This window comes from Prunus avium, chromosome 4 (assembly GCF_965620075.1).
Source record: "Prunus avium chromosome 4, drPruAviu1.hap1.1, whole genome shotgun sequence".
Lineage (NCBI taxonomy): Eukaryota > Viridiplantae > Streptophyta > Magnoliopsida > Rosales > Rosaceae > Prunus > Prunus avium.
In genome coordinates this window covers 13357861-13384418 of record NC_142287.1, presented here as the reverse complement: position 1 = coordinate 13384418, position 26558 = coordinate 13357861, and the positions used below count along the sequence as shown (strand labels likewise).

Genomic DNA, 26558 nt, shown 5'->3' with positions numbered 1-26558 from the left:
AAAAAATAAAAGAACACGAGGCAATACAAACGAGAACCGCCCTCTTCCCTCTCTCGCCTCCTCTCATTTTTCGCTTCGTACATTCAGTCAGTCAAGTTCTCCATTGTAAGATTCAAACTCTCTCTCTCTCTTTCTGCCTCTCTTTCTATCTCTAACTCCTTTAGCGTCACGCACGCACACCGCGAACGCACTCACACTCTCGCTTTGCTTGAATTGATTACTGTGGCTGTTTTCTTAGAGTTTTACTTGTGGCGGGAACTCACTTTTTGCGACATTGACGGCGATTTGGTTTCTTTTACGGCATTCTTTTGATTTTTTTCCCCTTCTTCTCCAAACGCCTATTGGGCTCCAATGCTATTGTCTGATTGTTATGGAAATGTGAAACGCATGTGGTTTTGATTGTGTCTCGAAAACGCGGCGTTCTTGAATCTAGGGTTTCTGTTGTTTGACTATCCCAACTGGGTCTCTTTTTCCTGTTCGAATATTGGGTATGAAATTGTTACTTTTATTTGTTTTTGAAAAATCGGTGAAAAAACCTTTCTGATGAACGTCTTAGCGGTGAATGAACTATAAGTTTTCTTTTTTCCTTGTTTTTGTAGCTTTTCTACTCTGCCATGCATTTCAAATCAATGCTGATAAGATCCTTACTGAAGCTGTTCATTGTTGGGTTTCATTGAATGGATGTGTTTTGGTGTTATTTTCATTTTTTTTTACTCTATTCTCACAACTGATGCTAAGATTTTCTTTAATGAGATATGAATCTGATTAAGAAGACTCTTGTCTTGATTCTAAATGGTGTTTTGCTTTTTGTTATGGGGTGTGTGTGTGCTTGGGATTTTGTTGTACTGCTTCTTTTTCTATTTTCCTTGAGCTCGGCTTCATGTCTCTGGAAATCAAGGAAATCGAAGTGAAAATGGAAATTTCAAGGCCTATGTTATAAGTTGTTTTAGTGTCTCTTGAAGTGAAATGTTTTCTAAACCCAACTGGTTCAGGCATTGTATAAGCCTCAGCTAAGTGGGTTTCTAATCTTACTTCCAATAACTCTTACATTATTTATGTGGCTATTCTTTTGCTTTTCAGGAACTTAATTCATATGCAGGTTTCCGTCCCTTATAATTGCTTCTGCACATAGTTATAAGGATGCCTCTATTCAAAAGAAAGACTTTTCCTTTGGCTGAACCTCCTAATGATTTGCAACCTCATGAGCTTGTATACCAAGTTCGATTTACAGACGAGATATTTCGGGGCTACGAGTATCCTTTCTTTAGTCTTGAAAGTTTGTGGCTTTTTCGTTTAGTTTTCTTTCTTCTTTTTTTTTTTTCTTTTTTTTTTTTGGTTGTGTGGATCTTTCTGAGTTTTAGTATTTTGTGTGTGGTTTCTGAGGCAATTGAAGAAGAGTTTATGACAATTAACGTTGATCTGCTTGCCTTTTGTCTTTAGCTACCGAAACGATTGCAAAAAACTTAAACCTTTCAAATTCTCCTACCTGGTCAAAACTTTTGTTTGTCAGACTTGACATGGATCAGTGAATATTTGAACAGGATAAATTTATATCGCCAGAGAGTTTGGATGTGTAAAGTCTCTGGAAAGACTAACTTGACCTATGAAGAGGCTTTGCTGTCAGAAGAGCGTGCTACTGAGAAGGTTCATCAGTTCCCGAAATCGTTAATGGAACCTGCACTGCAGATTATTCAATACAGTAAGAACTAACCACTGTGATCAATGAATAAATACGTTGAAATTTTGTTTTTTCCTCATTTAACCATTTTTCACCATTCAATAGTTTCAGATTATTTTTAACGGAGGTTAGTAATGTAGATCATCACAAGATAATTGCCTTTTTGTTCTCTAATTGATTACATCCGTGGTGACATTAAACAAATAAGCATGTCTGTTTGTAGATTAGTTTCTGTTTGTGACGTGGAGGAAACTCTTGTGGTAGGTGCCCATTCTAACATAAATACCTCCTATCATAAGATTATTACATGATCTTGGTCCTGCATCTTGTAGTTGAAAGTATATGGTGGTGCATGCCTGACAATAGTTTTCTTTTTGTGCTTTGAGAATCTGGCCAAATGGTTTAGTTGTTAGATTTATATTGTCAGATGTTGATCACGAATATGAGGTGGAAATGGCATTCTGTTTAAATAAAAGTTCAGTACTTGTTTCTCATTAATACGGTAATAAACATGCTGTAGTGTTCTAGAGTTGTGCTGGAAAATATTTTCTTTTATTTTGATTGATCTCTTGTTGCCACCTTGTTAGGGACTATTATGGTGTGGTGTGAGGGAATTACATTTCACTCTTTGGCTACTTGAGATATGATATGAATATCACTTTGTATTCCGTATTTGAAATGCGTTGACTTTGTTTCGTTGATTTATTAAATGCGCCATATTTTATCCACTTTGATGTTCCTCTAAATTTGTTTTTGCAATGTAGATTTTAGTGAACAAATATTCCTTTTTTAAAAGTATGGACTGATACGTCTCATTCAGATAGTCAGAATTTTCAGCTATTTTGTTTATTTATTTTGAAATCACAAATTGGCTACATGTTTGGAAAAGCGCACATTTTGAGATTGCCTATTTCTATGTTAGAGACTTACCCGGATCCGATCATCTTGTGTGACCTTCTTGCATACTTCATGTCCTATCTTAAGATAGCCCAGCTGAGCTGTTTATTTATTTTTTAATATTATAATTTTTTCAAATTTTAAATACAAGCGATAGTCTAAACTACTCTAAATTAATCTAATCTACGGGGAGGGTGATTCGAACCTGGGTGCAATGGGGCAGGCTCATTGCCATTGCCAACTGAGCTGAGCTGAGCTGTTACAAGCTTAGATAACAAGACATTTTCTTTAGGAGGGGTGTGATTGATATGGGGAAGTAGAACCGCCTAATAAGTACAAATATTGTGTAGAGATCAGAAAACAGGAAGAGGGTTACCTATTAGAAATTTATCAAAAATGAATGAAGTGTTGTTAGGTAAGTTGTTATGGTGTTTCTTTCAAGAGCCTGACTCTGTATGCTGTTTTTTTAATGAGCCCTAAGTTTGGGATGCATTGTAAGCGGGGTGTACTCCTGATGTTTGGAAGGATACTCCTTTCATTGCCTGTGGACAACTTGTCCCCAGAATTGTTTTGTTTTGTGTAATGAAAGTATGTTCGTATAAAATAATTGTCATTGGCTATATGCTTAGAGTTACCCTTCTTTTTATAAAGTGTCTAAATTTGTGGTGGATGATGGGTAAAATTCGGTTTTGGAAAGACATTTGGTATGACGATTCATCTTTTCATTGTCTGATTATTGGAAGTAAGTCACGCTGTGAATTTGATCTTATCTAGCTTTGGTTAATTAGTTCATGATTTCAAAAAACAGATCCCATTTTCCTGGATAATTTTATTTCATGAGGTCTGTTTTCCTATCTTGCTTTTCTTTGATTTTCTTGTATCTTTTTTCAGTTTTGCACCTGATCAATTCTTTAATTTATCTGAAAGTGAGACCAAATGTAGAGAAAAGGGGAAATAAACAAAAGTGGATTGATGAAATTGATTTTTTCCATTTCTGTTGCTTTCCAATTTATTTTTAATCTGGTACCCCCGTTTTCCATTTCCAAGTATGTAAACATGACAGACATGTCCCTGTTTAATGAAGCAGAGGGCTTTTGTGAACAGTATTTTTTACGATTTGTGGGTTTTGAGGATTTGAAGGATATCCTGCATTTGTCTCTCATGTCTTACTTCTGTTAATGTTAAATTTAGGTTTATAGGGTAATGTATAGACCTTGATGCACGTGGAATAATTGGGACAATCAAAATGTAAACGCAGGCGTTGCATGTGAATATATCGTGCATGATTTGGAAATTTGGATGCTGATGAAGGAATACCTGATAAGAGAGACATTCTTATGATCGTCTCGAGCTGCTATTGCTATATAATTGCAACGTTTATGCAGTTCTGCACAACTCATAAACTTTTTGTCCTGGCAGGTATGCTTTCATTGAAAGATCTTTCTGACATGGTAGCTGAGAAGTTGCAGGAAATGTTATATGTGGGTGCTGAAATATATGGAAGGAAGGATGATGATATGTATCCATGCATAGTATCAAAAATTATTGAAGATGATGTTGGAAAAATTGAATATGAGGTAGCTTGGCTCGACAAAAATAAGGAAGTTATAGAAACTTCGGTAATAAATGGGGAAGATGTGATACAAAAGAAGCTGCCATTTAGTAGAAATTTTTTGAAGTCTTTTATTCGGGAATCTACATACCGTAGTGCTCCTTGGGTGCTTCATGATAAACTTGCACAAAGTTATGGAATATCAAAAAATGTTCCAGAGAATTTAAGAAGCAAAGTTTCTTTCAAGGATGGATTACTAGTCTGCAATAAGAGAAGGAAAAATGGGGAGGTATAAATTCAATTTGCTTGTTCATTGATGAAATGATGACATTATCTGCCTGACTTATATTTTTACCATATCCAGGAAGCAAAACATGACTTTGAAAATTGTAAAAGGAAAAAAGTTGACGGTTCAGGTACGGAAAGTAACATTGTGGAAGGTACAGTGTAAAGATGTAAATCTTTACTTGGTACTTCTTGTTAGTGGTGGATATCCCTGTACATGGGCATTCTCTTTAAAGGTTTGCTTGGTTGGAACTCTAGTAAATTTCATGTTTCTGTTATTGTATCTTGAATTTGCAGAAGGTGATGAACCAGTGGAAGAACCTATCAAATATCCAATTGATGACCTGTTGGTGCAGCCAGATGCAGATGATCCAGTTTTCACAGATCGCCCTTCTCCATCAAGGGACTTCAACGTTCCAATGGAATGTGTTGGTGATCTTTTAATGGTTTGGGATTTTTGTTCTTCTTTTGGTAGGCTGTTGCACTTATGGCCATTCTCTCTTGAAGATTTTGAAAATGCTATCTGCCACAAGAAGGGCAATTTGGTTCTTCTTGTGGAAACTCATTCGGCTCTTCTTCGGTTGCTCATAAAAGACAATGGTGAATATTTTTCAGCTGTGCGGGAAAGAAATCGAAAATTAAAGGTTAATCACTCACTTGCAATCTATTATTTAAGCGTCTATGTTTGTCCTATGAATATCTATATCAATACAAATGCTTGTCTATCTTTCCTGTTTTTTCATAGCCCATGTATTGTTTGGTGTTAATGCACTTCTGAAGTTATCACCTTTTCTTCTGTTTTTGTTTTTGTTTTCTTTTCTTTTCAGATTACCCTAATAACTTGGACAGAGTTTTTGTGCGATTGTTTAGAAATGATCAACATTCCTGAATTATGTGCTTACATAGCAACTATCAAGCGGGGGCACTATGGCCTTTTAGATGCTCATGCTAAATTGGGAATCTTCCGAGAATTGGTTAATCATGCACTTGAAACAAATATTTTTAGGGAAAAGTTGGATAAGTTTGTTGAGCAGAGGCAGGCTCTTGGAGCCACAAGAAGGGAGGAAGCATTGGAGGAAGCCAGAAAGAAAAGAAAAGAGAAAGAACGTTTGAGGGCAGAGTGTGATGTCGATCAAGTAATGGATTTGGAGAGTAAAGGAAGTGCATCTGAAAATGGAAATCATATAAGACAGAACGGAGACATGGTAAAGAAAAGAAATGGTGAGATCCAATCATCTAAACAGGATAGTGCATCGGAAAAAAGGTCTTGATTCTATTATCCATTATCCTTGATATATGTGTGTGTATATATATATCATAATGATTTTCTGTTGGGTTCAAGTTCAACAATGTCCTTCTTCATTTCTAATAGTGGGAGCAAGCAAGTGGACGCTGCACCAAAGAAAATGGCCAGGAAACAGAAAGTGGAAGTGAAAGCCCCAACACCCAATGGCAATGGGAAGGATTTATCTGAGAAGGAAGCACTGGAACGGTCAAGGGATGATAGAAAGGAAGTCATCGGACGGAGCAGCAAAGAACGAAGGGTTTGATCTGTCTCCTTATTAAGTTCTTTTCTGTGTCTCTGTTTTTGTTTCCTACCTTTTTAAGACGCTGCTTACAACAGAGGGAGTATTATGAACGGGAGATCGAGAAGCGGTTTATACGTACCAATTCCTTGGGTAAAGACAGAAATCATAACAGATATTGGTGGTTCCAGCGTGATGGCAGAATATTTGTTGAGAGTTCTGACTCCAAGCAGTGGGGGTATTACAGTAGCAAGGAAGAGGTATTGAGCTGCCTTTCTCATCATACTCGGTTGTCTTTATTTTATTATTTATTGTTAATTTACTTCTGCCTTGACATTTTTGTACAGCTCTATCTGTTGACCGGCTCGCTAAATTGCAAGGGTGAGAGGGAGAGGGCACTTAAAAAGCAGCTGGAAAAATTTAGTAGCAGAATATGGTTAGTCCTTGATTCCCTCTTGCAATTGATTATCCTGACACAAACAGCTAATTTTATTTCCTCTCTGCTTGGCAAAACCTTGAGATGTAAGGCCAGCATGTTAGCATGTACATGCAGGGGTTGCCCCTCCCACATATTTTAAAAGGAAATATTCAATATAGTTTTAATAACAATTATTACTAAAAACATACTCACATTCTTAATTGTTCTCATCTTTTATTCTGTCTCTCTCTCTTCAACTCCTCTTTCCTTTTCATTAAGCTGAAATGTTATACTACAGAGTGCAATACCCTGAATTTTTTTGCATCCATTAATTTTTTTTTGGCGGTGATTCTATTAACTTGAAATTGATTTTGGAGGATTCTTATGATATATGTTTCTAATTAAATTAGGATTCTGAAGAAATTTTTTTGTTTGAATATATAAATTAAATAAACTACATTGTCTGAGGTGCCCCTCCTAGTCTAAATCCTTGTCTCAGCCCCTCTGTGCATGCCAGTTTGTGCATGCTGGATAGATGTTAGGCAGAGTCAAATTTTTATTTAAGATTGACGACATAAAGCTTCAATTGATAAGCTGGAGCAGCTTATGATTGGAGCCACACGTTTTTTTTTATCACATGTGGTGAGGCTCTTGAGATATATGAGTTGGGTAAAGGTGAGAATACCTTTCTACTATTAATTCAAATGGATTTGATAAGATGGTTTGTTGAATGCTCAATTGGTTGGCAGTTGGCCGCGGACATGATGAAACATTTGTTATTGTCTTGTACTGTTATACATAAAACAGATTCCTGCTCAAATTGATTGATTCTACTCCACTGGCAAAATATAGTTTAAATTTTGTGTCGTTTTTATCATTAATTTTATTCTCTTTTTTCATTGGATTGCAATAGTTTGATAGTTCAGTAGAAGCATTTCAACATCTATATTTTGTTTATCTAGGGAACTATATTGGCACTCCACAAAAAAAGTCATCTGCACTCTTTGTAAACACAAGAGTGCAAGGTCTTTTTTGGAGTGCCAATAACAGTTTCCTTTATCTAAACAGTATTGGTTCCCAAATGCAATTTTTCAGCCTGGAAATTGAAAAGAGATCAAAGGACTTAGCTCAAAGGGTTGCATTGGAGGAGGCAGTGCTTCGAAGATCTTCTCGCGTACGAGCTCCACCAAGGAAAAATCCTGCCAATGCTTTCCTTGAGTACATTAACAAGTGGAAGGAAGACTAACTGAGCTTCCACAGTCCACTACATTTAACTTGCATTAGGACAAAAGGAGACTAGGAATTTTTTGTTGGAGTCCATTGCATTCTTGTGATCGCTTTTGTGGGCATCTCTGGAGTGTTGAGGGCCAAGGAAGTGGTGACAGAAAAGTAGGAGAGGAATAGGAATGGAGCAGTTTTCTTTTGTTAATATATCAATTTTTTCTTATCCATTCCTCTACCAGTCCAGTAGACAGACTTGTATTTGTGCTTGACACTCAATTTCTATAAATGACCTTGCTTGACATTTTCTCACAAGAATTTGAGGCAAAAGATTATGATCATTTTTTGTTTAAAGTGCCAAATAAGATATTGGTTTTGCCCGTTTGGGTACTCTTTTGGCACCAACAAGCGTAATTTTCTTATTTGAGTATACGAAACAGGGAGAAGACTTGTCATCTGGGATTAGTTGAATTGGCTGGGGTTAGCCAGCTTGAGCCATCAGAAATGAAATAGGGAGCTGTCTGACAAAATCGAGTTTTTAAAGTCCAACCTGAAGATCGTTAATTGATCAAGCTGGACATTATTTCGGTAGACGTACCTTGGTATAAGTGGCCTTTGTATGGGTTGGGCTACAGTAGGAGTGATACCGTACGGCTCTATAATTTCTTATAATTTCTTCTAAGGCAGGGCACATGATGTGGGGATGTTCCTCTTAGCAAATTTTCCTCATTCATAGTAATACTATGTGACCAATTAAACATTCAGATTATATTCTAATTAGATTTTCTCAATTATATTCTGCTTAGACATAAAGTTGTGTTATTCTGTGATACTAATAAATTAACATCCAGATCCTTTAACATAATGCTGTCATGTAATTCAACATAAAAACTTAAAAGTAGACATAAAAAGTGAAAAAAAAAAGTACGTCAACATGTCAAACTATTTTAACGGTGTCGTAGCTTTCTCTTTAAAGTCAAGCAGATTCTAGTAGCGAATTCCAAGTCATACAAAGAAGGCAACTTCGTTTTGGAAAATGGCATCACAATGCATTTTAAGAAAATAACAAAAACTGCAAACGAGCCACGTCCACAGTGAGAGAGAGAGGTAGTCTTGGAGGTCGCTATCACTATGAGCAGGACGTTGCTAGGTTCCTGTCTAAGTTCAAATTGTAGGAGAGATTCCAAAATTCCACTATATGGTTATACCTTTTATACCCCTCCCTCTCCTTCCCTAACTCCTCCTTTTCTTTCTAACATTACAAGCCCCTAGGCCGACATTCACTGAAAAAGAGAGAAAACAAAAGAAAAAAATATACCAGCTATAGTAGTAGTAGTAGTCCCAGTGGATATATAGATTTTGGATAAGAAGGAGGAGCATTAAAGAAAGTGGAGACTGGAGAAATGAGGCCTACCAGAAAGACACAAGTTTTTTCCATATCCTCAATTTTAGTGGGGTTGCTTGTAATTCCTTTGGTGGTTTTGTTGGTAATCTTTCTCATACAGCCAACTGCCTTCAGCTCTTCATCATCATCGTCACCGTCGTCATCATTGGAGACGACGTTGAATGAAGCAGCTGGTAATACTAGTAGTAGTAATAGTAGTTACTCTGTTGCTTTATCTGGAGAAGAAACATGGCAGCCTCGACCAACAGCACAAGCTCCACTTTTTACTTTCTCAAATTATCAAAGAGGAGCCCCAGCTCCTGCCCCTCAAATATTTGTGAGAATCATTCATCTCTCTCTCTCTCTCTCTCTCTCTCTGGATGTTTATTTTTTCTTAATTATCTTTATCTATATATATATATATATATATATATATGTCTTAATTAATTTGGTTTTTGGTGATTAATATTTAGGCAGTTGATGATGATGAAGGAGCAAATAAAACAGTATTCATGAGCAGCAGCAGCCAGCTTGATAAATTAGAAGCAAGCTTGGGTAGAGCAAGGTCTTCCATAAGAGAAGCTGCCAAAGTTAGAAACGGGACATCAACCCATCAAGACCCTGATTATGTTCCTCGAGGCCCCATATATCGGAACCCCAATGCCTTCCATAGGTAATAATATATGCTTATGTTGTTAGATTGTGGATGGTCGTAATTAAAAATTTGACATGATTAATAGTTCAATTACCGAGGTCTTAACATCTTATATTACAATTTACAATCCATTTAGGAGTTACTTGGAGATGGAGAAACTGTTCAAGATTTATGTATACGAAGAAGGAGAGGTGCCAATATTTCATGACGGTCCATGCAGGAGCATATATTCATCAGAGGGAAGGTTTATTCATGAGATGGAGAAGGGCAACATGTATCGTACAAGAGACCCCGATAAGGCGCTTGTCTATTTTCTTCCCTTTAGTGTGGTTAGAATGGTTCAGTACCTGTATATGCCCGACTCACATGATCGACATGGTATGAAGCTTGCTATCACTGACTACGTCAATCTCATCACTCAAAAGCATCCCTTCTGGAACCGAAGCCTTGGCGCTGACCATTTCATGCTATCTTGTCACGACTGGGTACATATTCCACTTTTTTCTTCTCACCATCTACACTCCAAACTAAATACTTGTGTGAGTGGGACCACGATAAAAAAAAAAAACGTTGTTAAAACTTAAAATCACTAGAGTGTTGTTTTTTTGGGTTCCTTCCTAATTTTTATCCCTTGGATAAAATTATTAAAATTACTCTTAGCTACCAAATGCACATAAAGCCATATCCTAACGCTCCTGTTTTCTCATTTTGTCTTTCTATATGTATGTTTCCTGTTTTGCATTTGTGGCTTAGAGACACCTACACCTGGCTAGTGGCTTGTAAGATTATATTCTCCTTAGATATATAAAAAGATAATCACGAATCCAATGAAAGACGTACGAATTTTATAAACTGCCAAGTAGGCTTGATATTTATGCATGGTTGCTTTCACCATTTAATTAACCCTGGTTTTAAATTACTAGATCAAATCAGTGTGTTGAAAGTTTGAACGTATAGATAACGGCAAGTATAGGGGGACTTATAATTTAAATTTATGTGGTGCCACTTCTGTCTGTCCCTAGACCTGGTCCCACCTAAACTTCTTAGATATTTTCTATTGTTTTAAACACTTACACAAGTAAACAGTAATAAATTTAAAACGGCATGTAATTTTATACGGCGCAAAAATCCAAAAACTTGATTTAACAACAACTTCTGGGTAAATTATCCCTTTCTCTGTAGCCTCCTTTGTCCTGAGGAGAAATTTAGGAATATTTGGTGTTTGATTGCAATTCATTCTTTTTGGATTGTGAGTATGAGGTATGAGTGGTGGTACCAAGTGCCTTTTATTTGTGGCTGTTTGTTCCTTTTCCTTTTTCATGTTTCATCTTTTTTCTTCTAGCTTGGAATTTATTATTTTTTTCTTCTCATTAATAACTTAAATATGTTCAATTGATTGTTTGAAGCACTGTTAACTTTTACAGGCGCCATTTACAACATCCTTTGTCCCCCTATTATTTCATAAGTCAATTAGAGTTTTGTGCAATGCAAATACTTCAGAAGGATTTAATCCCTCCAAAGATGCGTCGTTTCCAGAAATAAATCTTAAAACATCAGAAATGTCAGGGCTTGGTGGCCAGTCTCCATCAACTCGATCCACCCTAGCTTTCTTTGCAGGTCGTCTGCATGGCCATATCAGGTCCCTTCTTCTGAATGAATGGAAAGGCAAAGACCGAGATGTCCAAGTCTATGACCAACTTCCTCCAGGAGTGTCCTATGAGAAAATGTTGAAGGGCAGCAGATTTTGTTTATGTCCTAGTGGATACGAAGTAGCAAGTCCTAGGGTGGTAGAAGCAATTTATGCTGAATGCATCCCGGTGTTGATTTCGGATGGCTATATTCCACCTTTCAGTGATGTGTTGGATTGGAAGTCTTTTTCTGTGCAAGTGCCAGTCGAGAATATATCCGATATCAAGAATATATTAATGAGCATATCTAGCAGACAATACCTCAGAATGCAAAGGAGAGTGAAACAAGTGCGACGACATTTTTTGGTGAATGGGACCCCTAAGAGATATGATGTTTTCCACATGATTGTTCACTCTATTTGGCTCAGAAGGCTCAACATTCGCATTCAAGATCTATTGACCTAATTCATCCCATTTTATTGGTCACTATAATAAAATCATACTAACTCTTTTTGTCATAAAAGCATTTTTATACTCCTAAAAGAGAACTCTCGTGAAGTAAGGAATGTAGATTTAGAAAAGTTATGCAAAGATATATATATTTATTCCCTTTTTGTTAAAAAAATTTCTTTCAATTCTTATCTATTGTAAAAACATGTATTTTTGTGTGAATAAGTTTAGTTTTTTGGTGGAAATATAACAAAATTAGATTTCAATATGCGGTTTATAAGATTCACTAATCAAATTCCTTATAATGACCAAAGTACAAATTTAGTTCCTGCACTTTTTTTGGATTTCCATTTTGGTCTCTATAGTTTGTTGCTGGAACACAATTTCACACATGTTTGGAGGTGCCAAGAGTAACCAGCAAATCAAGGAAGAGCTTCATGTATGGTACTTACTAGTAAAGGACTCTTGGTGATCAGTTCATAATTGTATATTATTTTAAACCCTTCTAGCTTATGATTTGGTTATGTTTTTGAGTTAAACTTGTGCTTTTTAATCTCTTTTGTGTTTATCATTCAGTTATTTAAACTTTAGGTAACAATGGTGGCTTTTGATAGGAAAAGAATCAAAATGGTGCAAAAACGTACGTGCATACTGAGTTAGCAATTCAATTCGACCTTAACATCTTCATCCGACGTTGGATTGGCCCAAATGACATGTAGTTGGAAAGATGACATTCTGAACTTCAAGATTGACGTCTCAAAGTCATGAGTTGCTTAAGGGAAGCCCAATTCGTGAGCCCATGAAGTTGCTAGTCATGCTGACCTAGGATGAGCTGATTTTTGCTTGGTCATGATGAGCTATGCATGAGCTATGGTTTCTGGTGGGATTTTTTGGTGAAGTGCAACAACCAAATCAATTCAGAATTCTATTGCATTGTTGAGTTAAGTGAGGTTGGTGAAGTGAGTGTTGTTGGTGGAGGCATAAATCAATTCGGAATTCTCCTTTCATTCTTCCTATAAATACCACTTCCATTCCACACCATAAATCGACCACATCCAGGGATTCACACTCCCACAACTCATCCATCCTTCATTCCATCCTCCACACTCCCATCATTCCCCAAACACATTTAGAACTCACCCTCAAACACTCTCATAACCCCAAACACTCCAACAATCAATCCAAAGCTCTATACAGCCCCAAATCACCAAAACTGTCCCAGCAAGCCTTTCTTCCATTTCCCTACGAATTTCCTCTTTCTCAGCCATCACCACTCACCCAAAATAATCCCAAATCACGTTCTTAACCTTCATACATCCTTCTAGACGTGGAGAAGCTCTTAGAAAAGCATTGGATGCCACAAGAACTTCAGAAAAGGGTTTTTCTACTCTTATTACATTCATTATGTTTTCTCATTTCTGCTTAAGTTTCTTTCCCATTATGAGTAGCTAAATCTATAACTAGGGCTTCGATATAACCTAACATGAATATTCTGGGTTTATAAATTTCAAGTTTCAAGTTTGATTCATGATTCATGTTCTTATTCATTATGCCTACCTGCCTATATGCTAATCGGAATGCTTAGCTACCATTCAGATTTGTGTATCTTGTTTGGAATTAAGAGTAGACATCATATGCGTTAATTCTAACTGAACTATGAATAGGAAGAGTATGTATGGACATTCGACAATAGGGATTAGATACATGCTTGGTTGTTTAAAACATTGTTCTATGCTTAATAGATTTTTAATGCTTAATTTAGCTTCGACAACAAGGATCTAATTAGGGAATTAGGAATACAAGGTTAGGACCAGACAACATGGCTTAATAATACTTTATCTAGAATTAATCTTTTAATCTGAATTAGACTTGTCACTTGAACCCTTATAACCTAGAATTGGATTGTTATGGTGAATCGAATGCCCTAGTCTCCAAATCTGTTTTCCAACCCTTAAGACCACTCTTTGTTACACTTGTTTACTTGCTTCCATTTGCAATTTCATTTTGTTTATTTGTTTTCGCAATCACAAGCACTCTCACTTCAAATTCCAATTTCATTTGCTTCATTTGTTTCCAAACTCAATCTCACTCTAAAATCTATTTTAGAATTAACTTCTTGTTTCTAGAATTGGGTAATCTAAGTACATAATTGATCTGAACTTCTCAGTCCTCGTGGGTACGACCTCATACTTGTCTTGCTATACTACTAATTGGCCCGTACAATTGCGAGTAACATAACAACAAATTTTGGCATCGTTGCCAAGGACTGAACGAACGTTCTTCCCTGGTTATGTGCCCAAGGTTACCCTATTCTTTGTAGTGTTTTCTAATTAATTCAAATATTTTGTTTCAGGTATTTTATGTCTAAAAGACCATTCCTTGAACATGTGAAGTCCCCATACCAACGTTCGAGATCATTGAAAGCAGGACCATCATTGCAATCCGTTCAAGTGATCTCTGAAATTCAGCATCGACTAGAAAAAGAGCTGTCAATTGCAAAAGAGCAAGCTCTTGGCACATTTACAAGTCTTGCTCTCCATGGTGATTTAGGTTTTGGGTTTCAGGTATTTACCTTTAGCATGTGGGTCTCTCACATGGTGCATTTCTTTCTTATCTTATTTTGCCTCTTTATGTATCTAAGGTATAGGTATGACACTTTAAAAGATTTTTTCTTTTTTATCTACCTAAGTTATAGTGTATGTAACACATTTTATGACTTTTCTATATGCACCTTAGTCATAGGTAGCAAATTTTTTGTGCTTAATGTACCTCAATATTAGGTAATGGCATGGATAATTAGGTTGATTTTTGTGTTTTCTATATTAACTTACCTATATCTACATATATGCATGCCTTCATCATTTTATCTTATGTGTTGTACCTATTTGTAACATAATATATAACATATTCTTTGTTTTTACCTTTGGGTTAGGTTACAAGTTAAAGAAAAAATTGTGTATTTGTTAAATGGTTTTTTACTGCATAGATAGATATCTTGTTTATTGATGATTTCTTTTTATTGTTGTGGGGCTTTATGATGGAAATAAAAAAAATTCAAGGTCAAAATTTGAATGAGGAGGAAATAGATGCATGAAATCATTCTCTTTAAATTTATTTCCATTTTTAGTTCAAAGGGAAAAATTGTATAAAAATTGAAGAATAAAAGTCAAAGGACTTGAATCAAAATGCAAAAAGACGTGGACTAGATCTAATTGCAACCAAACATTTTGGACTTAGATCTAACAACCCCAAAAAAAAACTACCAACTTGAGATATGCTCAAATCAATGAGAAGGTATAGCCTTAAATGCGATATTTATTAAAAAGGTCACAATAATCACTCTTGGCCTAAAAAATATTACTGTGTTTTAAATCATACAATAATTAAGGGTTGACAAATGGGACAAATGGTTGTTTTGCAATTAATTTAATAATAAATGGAGAAAACATTTCTTTTTGTATAAAAAATAACAAATGGATATTAATGAGGGTAAAATGGGTATTGAGAAAAGTCAACTTATCTAGCTCAAACAATCAGCTGACACATCATCATCGCCATTAATTCAAATGTTTATATAAACCCAAAAATAGGCTTCAATTGATCCTTAAAAACCCATGGGTTTTTCCCGATGAATGCTTGAAGTTTTGGGTTAATATCTAATTTTCTAAACAAATAATAAAATAAAGGGTTTTTAATTGTCGAGGTCGTTGAACTTTACCTCAAGTTTCAATTGAGTCCTAAAAACGTTTTTTAGGCAATTACATGCTTTAATTCGACAAGTAGTTGCAATTGGGTCCTACCATGATAGTCTGTCAATTTGGCTGTCAAAATGAGGGTTGACTAAAAGAGCTTAGGAGACTCTTCTTATGGAAATGATGCTTTTAGCCCTCATTTTGATAGCCAAATAAACACACTATTATGTTAGGACCCAATTGCAACTACTTGTCGAGTTAAAACATGTAATTGCCCCTCAAAAAAAGTTTCGGGACTCAATTAAAACTTGAGGTTAAGTTCAACGACCTTAACAGTTAAAAACCCAAAAATAAAATGTAAAAGTTAAAAAATACACATATACTAGTAAAAAAGTAATAAATAAAACATAGTAAATATGGCTTTCCTCCTTCAAACTAATTTTTTTTCTTACCTACAACGCATCGTCTTATTTTTCTATGAAGAAAACACAATTTATTATAAGTAAAACCCAATGACTAGAATCCAACTTAGAAAGTTACCTAATTAAGCTTAAAATCTGATTTATTTTACTTTTCATATTCCAAAAGTACCCCTAATTAGAGTTTACCCTATTATGTGGTTGTATTAAATGTTGGTTTCCTCAATTTATTGTGTTGATTTCTTTCCTCCTAAATTTGGAATTGATTCCAAATTTGACTACTCACACATTAATTGTTTGAAATTTCAAAATGTTTGGCACATACAATCCCATGAGTATTTAACGTTAGTGTCTATATATTAATTCACACACATATATATTTTTGGGTAAGTATTTAATTTATAAATTCTTCTAATTGTCTATCTAATAGGATAACGTAATAATGTACATAATTTTTCTTAATAATAATGTAGCTATATTTTGCTTATATATAATGTACCTAGATATGTAAAAAAAAATTGTATGAAAAAAATAATGTACATATATTTTTCTACAAGATAATGTACCTAGATATGTAAATTTGTTTTGTGAGAAATAAATAATAATGTACCTCTATTGTATATGAAAATTGTACCTATTATGAAATAATATGATAATATACCTGATACAAATTTATAAATTCTTCGAATTGTCTATCTAATATGTAGGTAAATTATTGTACCAATTTTTTATTTATTTTTTATTTTTTACATAAGTATGTATCTATCTATTTACCTATCTTGTATTAGATATGTAGGTAATTATTTTTTGCATGTATCACCATAATTTTTCAATATACAATTACCTAATCAATATTCTTTCAAAAAAGATTATTTCGATTTAGATATATATTATCATTGTTTAATATTGTTATTATTTAAGTAGTATATTAGTGTACGGTTTGTATTACATTATCATTTATGTATTCATTGATTTCTTTTTCTCAAAACGTTTCAATACTAAATAGGTGCCAAATTAAAAAGAATTAAATATAAACGCTAAATATAAGGAATTTGACAAGTAAGGTGGATGGCATAGTGTGTAAATATTTTGTAATATTATTACAACTATTAACCTATATTCAAATTTGGGTTTTTGATAATAGTTTAAAAACAGATGAGTTTACGTTTAGGAAATAAGAGTTACAAGGGCCTATCTCGTGACAACCACAAACTTGGTTGTGGAGAACGTGGTCACATGCATTTTAAGAAATAAAAAATTCAAGCGAACCACACCCACACATAGAGCAAGTACTGCTGAAGAGGTCACTGTCTAAGTTCAAGCTGTAGGTGATTCCAAAATTCCAAAATTTCACCCTTCCCTCAGTCCTTTTCTATCCTTCACTGAAAAAGAGAAAGAAAATAAAAAAGAAACTAGCTTGTAGTAGTGGATATACGCAGTATCCACTGTAGAGAGGTTGGTGCGTAATTTGGATATGGAGCATCAACGAAAGTGGAGACTGGAGAGATGAGGCCCTTTGGTGGAGCATCCACTAGAAAGACACAAGTTTTTTCCGTATCTTCAATTTTTGTGAGATTGCTTGTAATCCCTTTGGTGGTTTTGTTGGTAATCTTTCTTGTACAGCCAACTGCCTTCAGCTCTTCATCATTGTCGTCGTCATCATCGGAGACTACATGGAATCGAGTAGCTAGTAATGATACTAGTAATAGTAGAAGCAACTACTCTGTTCCTTCATCTACAGAAGAAATATGGCAGCCTCAACCATCACAAGCTCCAGTTTTCACTTTCTCAAATAATCAAAGAGGTGCCCCAGCTCCTGCCCCTCAGATACTTGTGAGAAACATTCATCTCTCTCTCTCTCTCTCTCTCTCTGGATGTTGATTTTTCTTAATTAATTTGGTTTTTGGTAATTAATTAGGGAGTTGATGATGAAGTGCAAGAGACGATAATCCAGCAAGTAGAAGGACCTAATAAAACACTATTCATGAGCAGCAGCAGCCAGCTTGAAAAATTAGAAGCAAGTTTGGGTAGAGCAAGGTTTTCGATAAGAGAAGCGGCTAAAGTTAGAAACAAGACACCAACCCATCAAGACCCTGATTATGTTCCTCGAGGCCCCATATATCGGAACCCTAATGCCTTTCATAGGTATATACATGCCCATCTCTACTTAATGTTAAACAAATACTTACGTTGTCACATTATACATCGTGCAACAAAATAAAAATTAAACATAATTAGTACGTAGTTCAATTTACAGTTTGACATTATGTTACTAGAATCGTCTGTCCGAATCTTACTCGATGTATAAATAATTCATATGTAGGAGTTACCTAGAGATGGAGAAGTTGTTCAAGATTTATGTGTACGAAGAAGGAGAGGTGCTAATATTTCATGACGGTCCATGTAGGAGCATATATTCATCAGAGGGAAGGTTTATTCATGAGATGGAGAAGGGCAACATGTATCGTACTAGAGACCCCGATAAGGCATTTGTCTATTTTCTTCCCTTCAGTGTGGCTAGAATGGTTCGGTTCCTGTATTTGCCTGACACATATGATCGAAATAGCTTGAAGCTTGCGGTCATCGACTACATTAATCTCATTGCTCATAAGCATCCCTTCTGGAACCGAAGCCTCGGCGCTGATCATTTCATGCTATCTTGTCACGATTGGGTACGCATAACACAATTTTTCCAGTAATATATTTAATTTGCATTTTCTATTTTTTCGTTGTGTGCACTCCAAACTGAATACTTTACAATTTTTTCTTCCAATTTTCCGTTGTGTGCACAGTTGAAGTGAGTGATGGTAAAGAATGAGTGTTAAAATCACTAACCTTTTCTTTTCTAAGTTTAATCCCTTCCTTAGAATTAAAATTACTGTTGGCCTTCCAAATTAATATATAACGACCCATACTTACCACATCCTGAGGCTCCTCTTTTCTTATTTTGTCTTTCTGCATGTCGGTTTCATTTTGCATGTATAGGAAGGGGACCACTAAAATTTGTGGTTTAGAGAAACCTAGCTAGCCAGCCGCCTTATCACTATGTTCTCTTTGATGAAGGAAAAACAAAAAAATATCATGAAACCAATGAAAGACTTCTATAATATTTTAAGGAGTAAATTGTCGAAATCCCCCTTAACTAGTACCTTATTTTCAATTTGCCTCATGAATTTTTTTTCTAGAAAATTAAGGATCTGAACTAATTAATTTAGCCAATGTCCCTCTCACCATTAATGTGTTGCACATTTCATTCAGTTTTCCATCAAATAGAATCACATGCATACCATGCTACTCTTGAGAGCAAATTCAAATAGAGTCACATGCATATCACACGACTTTGGAGAGCAAATTTGTCAAACATTTTTCTCCACTTTGTTGACCATAGGCTCATAGCATCGGTTAGAAACCCTAAAGAACATTGTTATAGTGATGGCCAAATTCTCGCCAACTCTTTCGACCTGTTGGGCGAGACCGAAGACAAAGATGTCAAGGAACTCTTAGGAGCGGTCGATGAGAGGGCAAAGGCCTCAGTTCTAGAAATGGCTATGGAGGTGGCGGTGGAGGCGAAGAAGAGGGCGGTAGGAGGAGAAGGAGCATCTTAGACTTGGTATTCAAAACCAACAACAGAATAATGGGGTCAATGGAAGCATAGAGAGAATATGAGAGAGATGAAGAAGAGAGAGAATTACAAAACAGTTGACGAACAACCCCAAGGAGTCCCACATCGGAAAACTACAAGAGATGGAGACTTCCCCTCACCTATAAAAGAAGACTTCTCTCCCCTTAAAAAAGGACTCTCTCTTCTGGTCTTCGGGTCTTGGGTCTTGACCCTTGGGCCTTGAATTCTTGGGCTTTGTACCTTAGGCCTTGGGCCTTCTTCCCTTTATCTTTGGGTCTAATACCCTTGTACAAATGTAAACAAACATTATCATAATGAGAACATCCTTCTCTGTGGACGTAGCCCATCATTCGGGTGAACCACGTATACCTTGTCTTATATATGCTTATTTACGCTAAATGTTACTGACTGCCGAAGGCACATACACATGCTGAAGGCCTACGTCTTCACACATCATCCACCATTCCATATCTATTTAAGTTGAACCCCATTTTTGGCATCAATAGTTTGGCGCCGTTTGTGGGAAGCGACACAAAAGGGCTTATGTCGTTCTCCCTTTCTTCAGTGCCCTTCGGCACCCCTCCAATCATAATCCTTAACCATTCAACACTTTCTGTGCCGAAGCAATCAGGAGTCATCAAAACATCAACATGCTGAAGACACCCACTTTGTCAAAGTCTTACAAAAGACTTAAATCCAAAGCCAACATGAAGGTTAGGCCACGTGCACAATCTGCCTATAGCAAAAGAAAGCCCTACTAAGACTGCCTATTTGCCTGCCGAACAAAAAGACAGTGGGCACCCAATCAAAGAGCCATACATGCAAGCTTTGGGTCGCCTTCGACATCCCTTCACCTTCGGCACCCTCGTGCCTACGCACATTGCCTTGCAACATGCAAGCTTTGTGTCGTCTTCGGCATCCCCGTGCCTAAGCTCACCTTTGGCACCCCCGTGCCTAAGCTCACCTTTGGCACCCCCGTGCCTAAGCACATCGCCTTGCAACATGCAAGCTTTGTGTCGCCTTCGGCATCCCTTCACCTTCGGCACCCCCGTGCCTAAGCACATTGCCTTGCAACATGCAAACTTTGTGTCGACTTCGGCATCCCCTTTGCCTTCGGCACCCCTGTGCCTAAGCCTTGCAACATGCAAGCTTTGTGTCGCCTTCGACATCCCTTTTGCCTTCAGCACCCCCGTGCCTAAGCTCACCTTCGGCACCCCCGTGCCTAAGCACATTGCCTTGCAACATGCAAGCTTTGAGTCACCTTCGGCATCCCCTTTGCCTTCGGCACCCCCGTGCCTAAGCTCACCTTCGGCACCCCTGTGCCTAATCACATTGCCTTGCAACATGCAAGCTTTGTGTTGTCTTCGGCATCCCCTTTGCCTTCGGCACCCCCGTGTCTAAGCTCACCTTCGGCACCCCCGTGCCTAAGCACATCGCCTTACAACATGCAAGCTTTGTGTTGCCTTCGGCATCCTTTCACCTTCGGCACCCCCGTGCCTGAGCATATTTGTCTTGCGACATTCAAGTCTTGTACCTTTAGCACCCCCAGCCCTTCATGCCCTTCAGTACCCTTGCATAACAAACTGAGAACTTGCAAACCACTTGGGTTTTTGTTGCAAGTTCCCTCCCTCCAATGTCCTTCTCATCCGGGGACTTGGGGGACTATGGGTAGTGCACTATACAACTTGGAAGATGAACTGTGGTGTTGCTCGGCCAATGCACTTAAAATTACAAGTCCCCAATCAAGAAGTACCTTCTTACTCGCGAACTTGGGGGACTACTGTTGGTACCGTAACTAGCCGAGCAACTAGCTAGGCTAGATCATCCACGTGCCATGCTTTGAGAGGTCATCACCTTAGCCAAATAAGCATTACCACAAGTCACAATTCTAAGTAAGGCAAGGAGTCCCACATCGGAAAACTATAATAGATGGAGACTTCCCCTCACCTATAAAAGAAGACTACTCTCCCCTTAAAAAAGGACTCTCTCTTCTAGTCTTCGTGTCTTGGGTCTTGACCCTTGGGCTTTGTACCTTAGGCCTTGAGCCTTCTTCCCTTTATCTTTGGGTCTAATCCCCTTGTACAAATGTAAACAAACATTATCATAATGGGAACATCCTTCTCCGTGGATGTAGTTCATCATTCGGGTGAACCACGTATACCTTGTCTTCTATATGCTTATTTACTTTATTTACACTGAATGTTACTGACTTCCGAAGGCACATACACATGCTGAAGGCCCACGTCTTCACACATCATCCACCATTTCATATCTATCTAAGTTGAACCCTATTTTTGGCATCAACAGTGTGGCACCCAAGGTCATAATGCCAAACGTTGTCCTCAAGTTCAATTTGTCTCTCAAAATCCGCAAGTGGCAAATCCCACTATGTGTGGCCGCTCTTCCTCTTCCTCAGCTTGGTACTTGATTCTGATGCATCCCATCATGTTACTTCTGATTTTGCCAATCTCTCTAGTGTCTCTCATTATGATGGACTTAATGAAATAACTTTTGGTAATGGTTTCCATTTGGGTACTATGCTTGTCAGTTCTTCTCTTCCTTCCCCATCCTCCCAATTCTTTCACTTATCTAATGTTTTGAATGTTGCATCCATGATCAAAGGTATTTTTTCTATCTTAAAATTTAATAAGAAAAATGATACATCTATTGAACTTTTTCCTGATTTTTTTTCTTGTCAAGAATCTGAGCACGAGGCCGATACTTCTTCGAGGCCCAAGTAAAGACAATGTGTATGAGTGGTCTCCCCAATCCCTCCATCAACCTCATGACATGGTGGGTGTGGTGGTCTCTCTGAACTTGTGGCAACGTCGTCTCAGTCACCCCAATCATAAAACTTTTCAACAAATCCTTCGTTCCTTTTCTATCCATGTCTATTCCAAACTGTCTGAGTCTATTTATCATTCAAGTCAATGTAATAAGAGCCATCGGCTCCCATTTGGTATTTCTTCTCTTTCGAGCAAGGGTCCATTAGAAATTCTTTGTAGTGATGTTTGGGGCCTTGCTCCGTATTCCTCTATTGATGGTTTTTCTTATTATGTTATTTTTGTCGATCACTTTACCAAATAAATATGGCTCTACCCTCTCGAAAAGAAATCAGATGAGTTTTCTACCTTTATCACCTTCAAAGCTCTCGTTGAAAGTTATTTCCTTATACACTGATGTTGGAGAGGAATTTATCAAACTCCAACACTTTCTCTCCTCTAATGGCGACACCCATCTCATTACATTGCCACATAAACCTGAACATAATGGTTTTGCCAAACGACGACATCATCATGTTGTCAAAATTGGTCTCTCCCTTCTTCATCAAGCCTCCTTAGCCCTCCAATATTAGTCATATGCCTTCAAAATTGCCATCTACCACATAAATTGCATGCCAACTCCCGTTCTTCACATTGACTCCCTATACACCAAAATCTTTCATCAACAACCAAATTACTCTTGGCTTCGCACCTTTGGGTGCTTGTGCTTTCCATGGTTACAACCTTACAATTCGAACACGTTACTTCCTTGTTCGCCACAAATCAAAGTGCCTACCTAATCCTAGATTTTTTCTCCAATGAACTTTTATTTTCTCGTCATGTCCAATTTGATGAGTCCACCTTCCTTCTTGCTGTTATGAAAAACTCAGATTCTCATGTCTCCCCTGCTACTCCCAACTTGTGGTTTGCTCTTGCTCCTCCGGTTACTCATCTTCCAATCCTTTTCGCCACCATGCTGCCACCCTTGGCCACCACCTCCAAGCCGACGGCACCATATGAATCGTCCACTGTTGCATCTTCGTCCACTGTCCCGCCACCTAGTCTAATTAATTATGGCCTTGCCCATACAAATTCCATCCCTCCTCCAATAGTCAGCCCACCCATTCCACCATCTCCTGATCAAATTGAGCCCATATCCAATCCGACCCCACCAGAAAAGGAAATCACCTCATCATCAATGTCAATTACTTCCTCTGCATCTGCAATCCTCCACCAAAGTCAACCATGAGTTGTGTCATGTTGTCCTTCCTATAATATCTGATCATGATTGATTCTCTACAGCAATCCTACCTGTAATTGCTTGTAATTACCTTATTAGGAACATAACAATGTGTATATAACACCGAGATCTTGTAATTGTTATCATCAATAAAGTATACCATTTATTCATAACCTCTTAAAGTTACACGTTAATTTTCTATAAGAAAAAATATTTATGAGGCAAATTGAGAGTTAATTTAGGAGAAATTTCGACACTTCACTCATATTTTCAGTGTGTACATATATATTTGTTGATGCTCTTTTTGGGAGAGTCAACTTAGGTAGGGAGTATTGGGTCTTCAACAGGAGAGAAGGTGAGGACCTTCAGTATTTGGAGAAACTGTAGAAGACAAGGAGGAAGAAACAGTCGTCAAGCTTCGGACACCGGTGTGGTGCCTGCCGAAGGCTCTCTGATGCTTAAGTCAGCTATATGTGGTAATTTTGATAGAGTAACAGTAAATATGAGAAAATTGTTACCCTTTTTACTTGGGCACTGTTCCCTATTTATAGGGAAGTGAAAACAAGAGTATTGCACAAAGTTTCGATGTGGGACTTTGTGCAAACTGTTGCAGAGGTGACACGTGTTTGTGGTTCTAGGTTCTGTAGTTAGGAGCTTCGGCAGGTGGTTACCGCTTCGGAAGGGGGCCTTCCTTCGGTAGGCTGAGAAGGAGGTGATGTCACTCGTCTTCTAAGAGCTTTGTCTGTGTGTCTATTTGGAGTGTTTCTTTCCTTTGGCCGCTGGCGTGTCTGCCTAGGTATTAGTCGTCTAATGCCCGAATACACTTGGTTGATTAGGATGTAAACAATAATCATATTTACGAATTAAATTTATTTATTTACTTTTTTTTTGGTATTTGTCTGATTAAGCCTCTTTGTTTCTTTGTCCCTATATCTTTGAATTTATGTGGTATCACTTTTTCCCCTTCTTATGTGGTTATTATCATTATTTAATATGTATTTGTCTGTTGCAATTATTAATTTTGGAAATAATTATATATATTTTGGTAATCTCCTTTAACCATCAAAATCATAAAAAACCATAAAAGTTTAAGAAATAGTACCAAGTGCCTTAGTGGCTGTTTCTCCTTTTTCTTATTTCATGTATTATCTATTTTTTGTTCTATTAGAACATTATTTCTGATTAGCTTAAATAAGTTGAATAATATTAAATTAATTGCTTGATGCACTAATAATTGTTACAGGGGCCATTTACAACTACATTTGTCCCCCATTTATTCCACAAGTCTATTAGGGTTTTGTGCAACGCCAATACTTCCGAGGGATTTAATCCCAATAAAGATGCGTCGCTTCCAGAAATTAATCTTATAACATCGGAAATCCCAAGGCTTGGGGGTCAGCCTCCATCAAAGCGATCCACATTAGCTTTCTTTGCAGGCGGTCTGCATGGCCATATCAGGTACCTTCTTCTAAATGAATGGAAAGGCAAAGACCAAGATGTGCAAGTCTATGAAAAAGTTCCTCAAAGAGTGTCCTATGAAAAAATGATGAAGAGCAGCAAGTTTTGCTTATGCCCAAGTGGGTATGAAGTAGCAAGTCCAAGGGTGGTAGAAGCAATCTATGCCGAGTGCGTCCCCGTGTTGATTTCAGATGGCTATATTCCACCTTTTAGTGATGTGTTGGATTGGAAGTTATTTTCTGTGCAAGTGCCAGTCAAGAATATATCAGACATTAAGAACATATTGATGAGCATATCCAATAGACAATACCTCAGAATGCAAAGGAGAGTGAAACAAGTGCAACGACATTTTTTGATGAATGGACCCCCTAAGAGGTATGATGTTTTCCACATGATTGTGCACTCTGTTTGGCTCAGGAGGTTAAACATTCGCATTCAAGATCTATTGACATAAATTCATCCCATTTTATTGGTCACTCAAAAGAGGCTCATATACTAACTCTTGTCACATAAAAATACCTTATGCTCCTAATAAGAGATTTACTCTCTTGATGTAATAATGTAGCTTTAGAAAAAGTTATTCATTCTATTTTTTTCAATTCTTTTATATTGTATAACATGTATCTTCATGTGACTAATTTCATTTATTTGCTTGAAAAAAAAATATTTATTTTATAAGATTCATTAATCAGATACTCTCATTGTTTTATGATAACCAAAATACAAATTCAATCTTGTACTTTGGTTGGATTACCATTTCGTTGCACCACAATTTCAAAAATCTTTGGAATTTCCAGGAGTACTCTGCAAAACAAGGAAGAGCTTGGACACAGGTGTGGTCTTAGCCAAAGAGACCCTCCCACACTTGATCAAATCTAGAAGCTTGCAACGAATGAACTGAAAGCAGTGTGGTAAAGCTCAAAATATGGCATACCTTAGTATGTAGATGGAGAGAGTTTATACACTACAACACAACTTTACACATATAGCATTGCATTATAATATTTTAGACAAGTACACTAAAATATAAAGGTTCATCCCTAGTTGACAAAATGAAAGTAAAGGCTAAAAACGGGTATAATGCACAGGGTGTCATCCCAATCTTCAGGTGTGATTGAATAGATAACAATTCGAGCCTTGTAGTTGACGAACTTGGATTTACCCTTGTAGATTTGAGTAAAATTAGACATAGGAATGACCAATTTTTCATGGCTTCTCAAGTCAAACAAGTATTTTTTGTTGATGACCCAATGCATCGTGGTTGGTCTCGGTAGTTTAGACGATGGTAAGTATTTATCAGTAAAACGACAACTATCGATGTCTCAGAGAATATACACGTCAATGATGGTTTTAAAATCTTGACAAATCTAGATAAGAGTTATCATAACCTAGTTCTTAAGCCCTCAATTCAATTTGCTTGCTTTGGCATTTGGTTTTGTTAAAGTTGTTAGTATTTTAGTCGTTAGGGTTTGAATTTGGTAGTTTGTTACTGCTTTGTTAATAATAATCCCTATTGTTAAGAGACATGTTGTATATTTGACCTATTCATTAGCCACTTACCACGTTATTAGGGTTGTTAAACGTGGGTTGCACTTCTTCTTTGATTCAGTTATCTTGTAAGGCTATTTAAAAGCAAACTTAGTTGTTTAATCGAATAAGATCATTCTCCAA

The 26558-nt window shown here is 37.0% G+C and overlaps 3 protein-coding genes across 7 annotated transcripts; all 3 read left to right on the top strand.

Annotated features, from left to right (window-relative positions):
• LOC110768202 (DDT domain-containing protein) lies at positions 1-7883 on the top strand. 3 transcript variants are annotated; one of them, XM_021971903.2, is made up of 11 exons: positions 1-105; positions 1081-1253; positions 1527-1699; positions 3995-4416; positions 4492-4543; positions 4710-5056; positions 5240-5676; positions 5785-5956; positions 6037-6198; positions 6286-6374; positions 7452-7883. In XM_021971903.2, exons 2-11 carry the CDS (start codon positions 1141-1143, stop codon positions 7600-7602), a joined length of 2118 nt encoding a protein of 705 aa, XP_021827595.2. In that variant the 5' UTR covers positions 1-105; positions 1081-1140; the 3' UTR covers positions 7603-7883. The 3 variants fall into 3 exon arrangements, with proteins under 3 accessions (XP_021827595.2, XP_021827592.2, XP_021827594.2); XM_021971900.2 differs by having other exon boundaries at positions 4492-4567; XM_021971902.2 differs by lacking the exon at positions 1-105 and adding an exon at positions 118-488 and having other exon boundaries at positions 4492-4567.
• An 893-nt stretch (positions 7884-8776) lies between these two features.
• LOC110768204 (putative glycosyltransferase At5g03795) lies at positions 8777-11852 on the top strand. Its single transcript, XM_021971905.2, has 4 exons — positions 8777-9298; positions 9435-9634; positions 9753-10101; positions 11041-11852. Exons 1-4 carry the CDS (start codon positions 8981-8983, stop codon positions 11707-11709), a joined length of 1536 nt encoding a protein of 511 aa, XP_021827597.2. The 5' UTR covers positions 8777-8980; the 3' UTR covers positions 11710-11852.
• Positions 11853-12312: 460 nt separating this feature from the next.
• LOC110768205 (putative glycosyltransferase At3g07620) lies at positions 12313-26558 on the top strand. 3 transcript variants are annotated; one of them, XM_088252683.1, is made up of 6 exons: positions 12313-14258; positions 17429-17638; positions 17724-17950; positions 18213-18477; positions 24673-25262; positions 25685-26558. In XM_088252683.1, exons 1-6 carry the CDS (start codon positions 14055-14057, stop codon positions 25764-25766), a joined length of 1578 nt encoding a protein of 525 aa, XP_088108809.1. In that variant the 5' UTR covers positions 12313-14054; the 3' UTR covers positions 25767-26558. The 3 variants fall into 3 exon arrangements, with proteins under 3 accessions (XP_088108809.1, XP_021827599.2, XP_088108810.1); XM_021971907.2 differs by having other exon boundaries at positions 18129-18477; XM_088252684.1 differs by lacking the exons at positions 12313-14258; positions 25685-26558 and having other exon boundaries at positions 17048-17638; positions 18129-18477; positions 24673-25580.

Excerpts from the sequence above, each read along its gene's own strand:
- LOC110768202 (XM_021971900.2), top strand. The coding sequence starts at position 1,141 with ATGCCTCTATTCAAAAGAAAGACTTTTCCTTTGGCTGAACCTCCTAAT. Across the intron at positions 4,568-4,709 it reads GGAAAGTAACATTGTGGAAG|AAGGTGATGAACCAGTGGAA; the intron begins GTACAGTGTAAA and ends TTGAATTTGCAG. Across the intron at positions 5,057-5,239 it reads AAAGAAATCGAAAATTAAAG|ATTACCCTAATAACTTGGAC; the intron begins GTTAATCACTCA and ends TTTTCTTTTCAG.
- LOC110768204 (XM_021971905.2), top strand. The coding sequence starts at position 8,981 with ATGAGGCCTACCAGAAAGACACAAGTTTTTTCCATATCCTCAATTTTA. Across the intron at positions 9,299-9,434 it reads CTCCTGCCCCTCAAATATTT|GCAGTTGATGATGATGAAGG; the intron begins GTGAGAATCATT and ends ATTAATATTTAG. Across the intron at positions 10,102-11,040 it reads TGCTATCTTGTCACGACTGG|GCGCCATTTACAACATCCTT; the intron begins GTACATATTCCA and ends TAACTTTTACAG.
- LOC110768205 (XM_021971907.2), top strand. The coding sequence starts at position 14,055 with ATGTCTAAAAGACCATTCCTTGAACATGTGAAGTCCCCATACCAACGT. Across the intron at positions 14,259-17,428 it reads ATTTAGGTTTTGGGTTTCAG|CCAACTGCCTTCAGCTCTTC; the intron begins GTATTTACCTTT and ends TTTCTTGTACAG. Across the intron at positions 17,951-18,128 it reads AACCCTAATGCCTTTCATAG|GAGTTACCTAGAGATGGAGA; the intron begins GTATATACATGC and ends ATTCATATGTAG.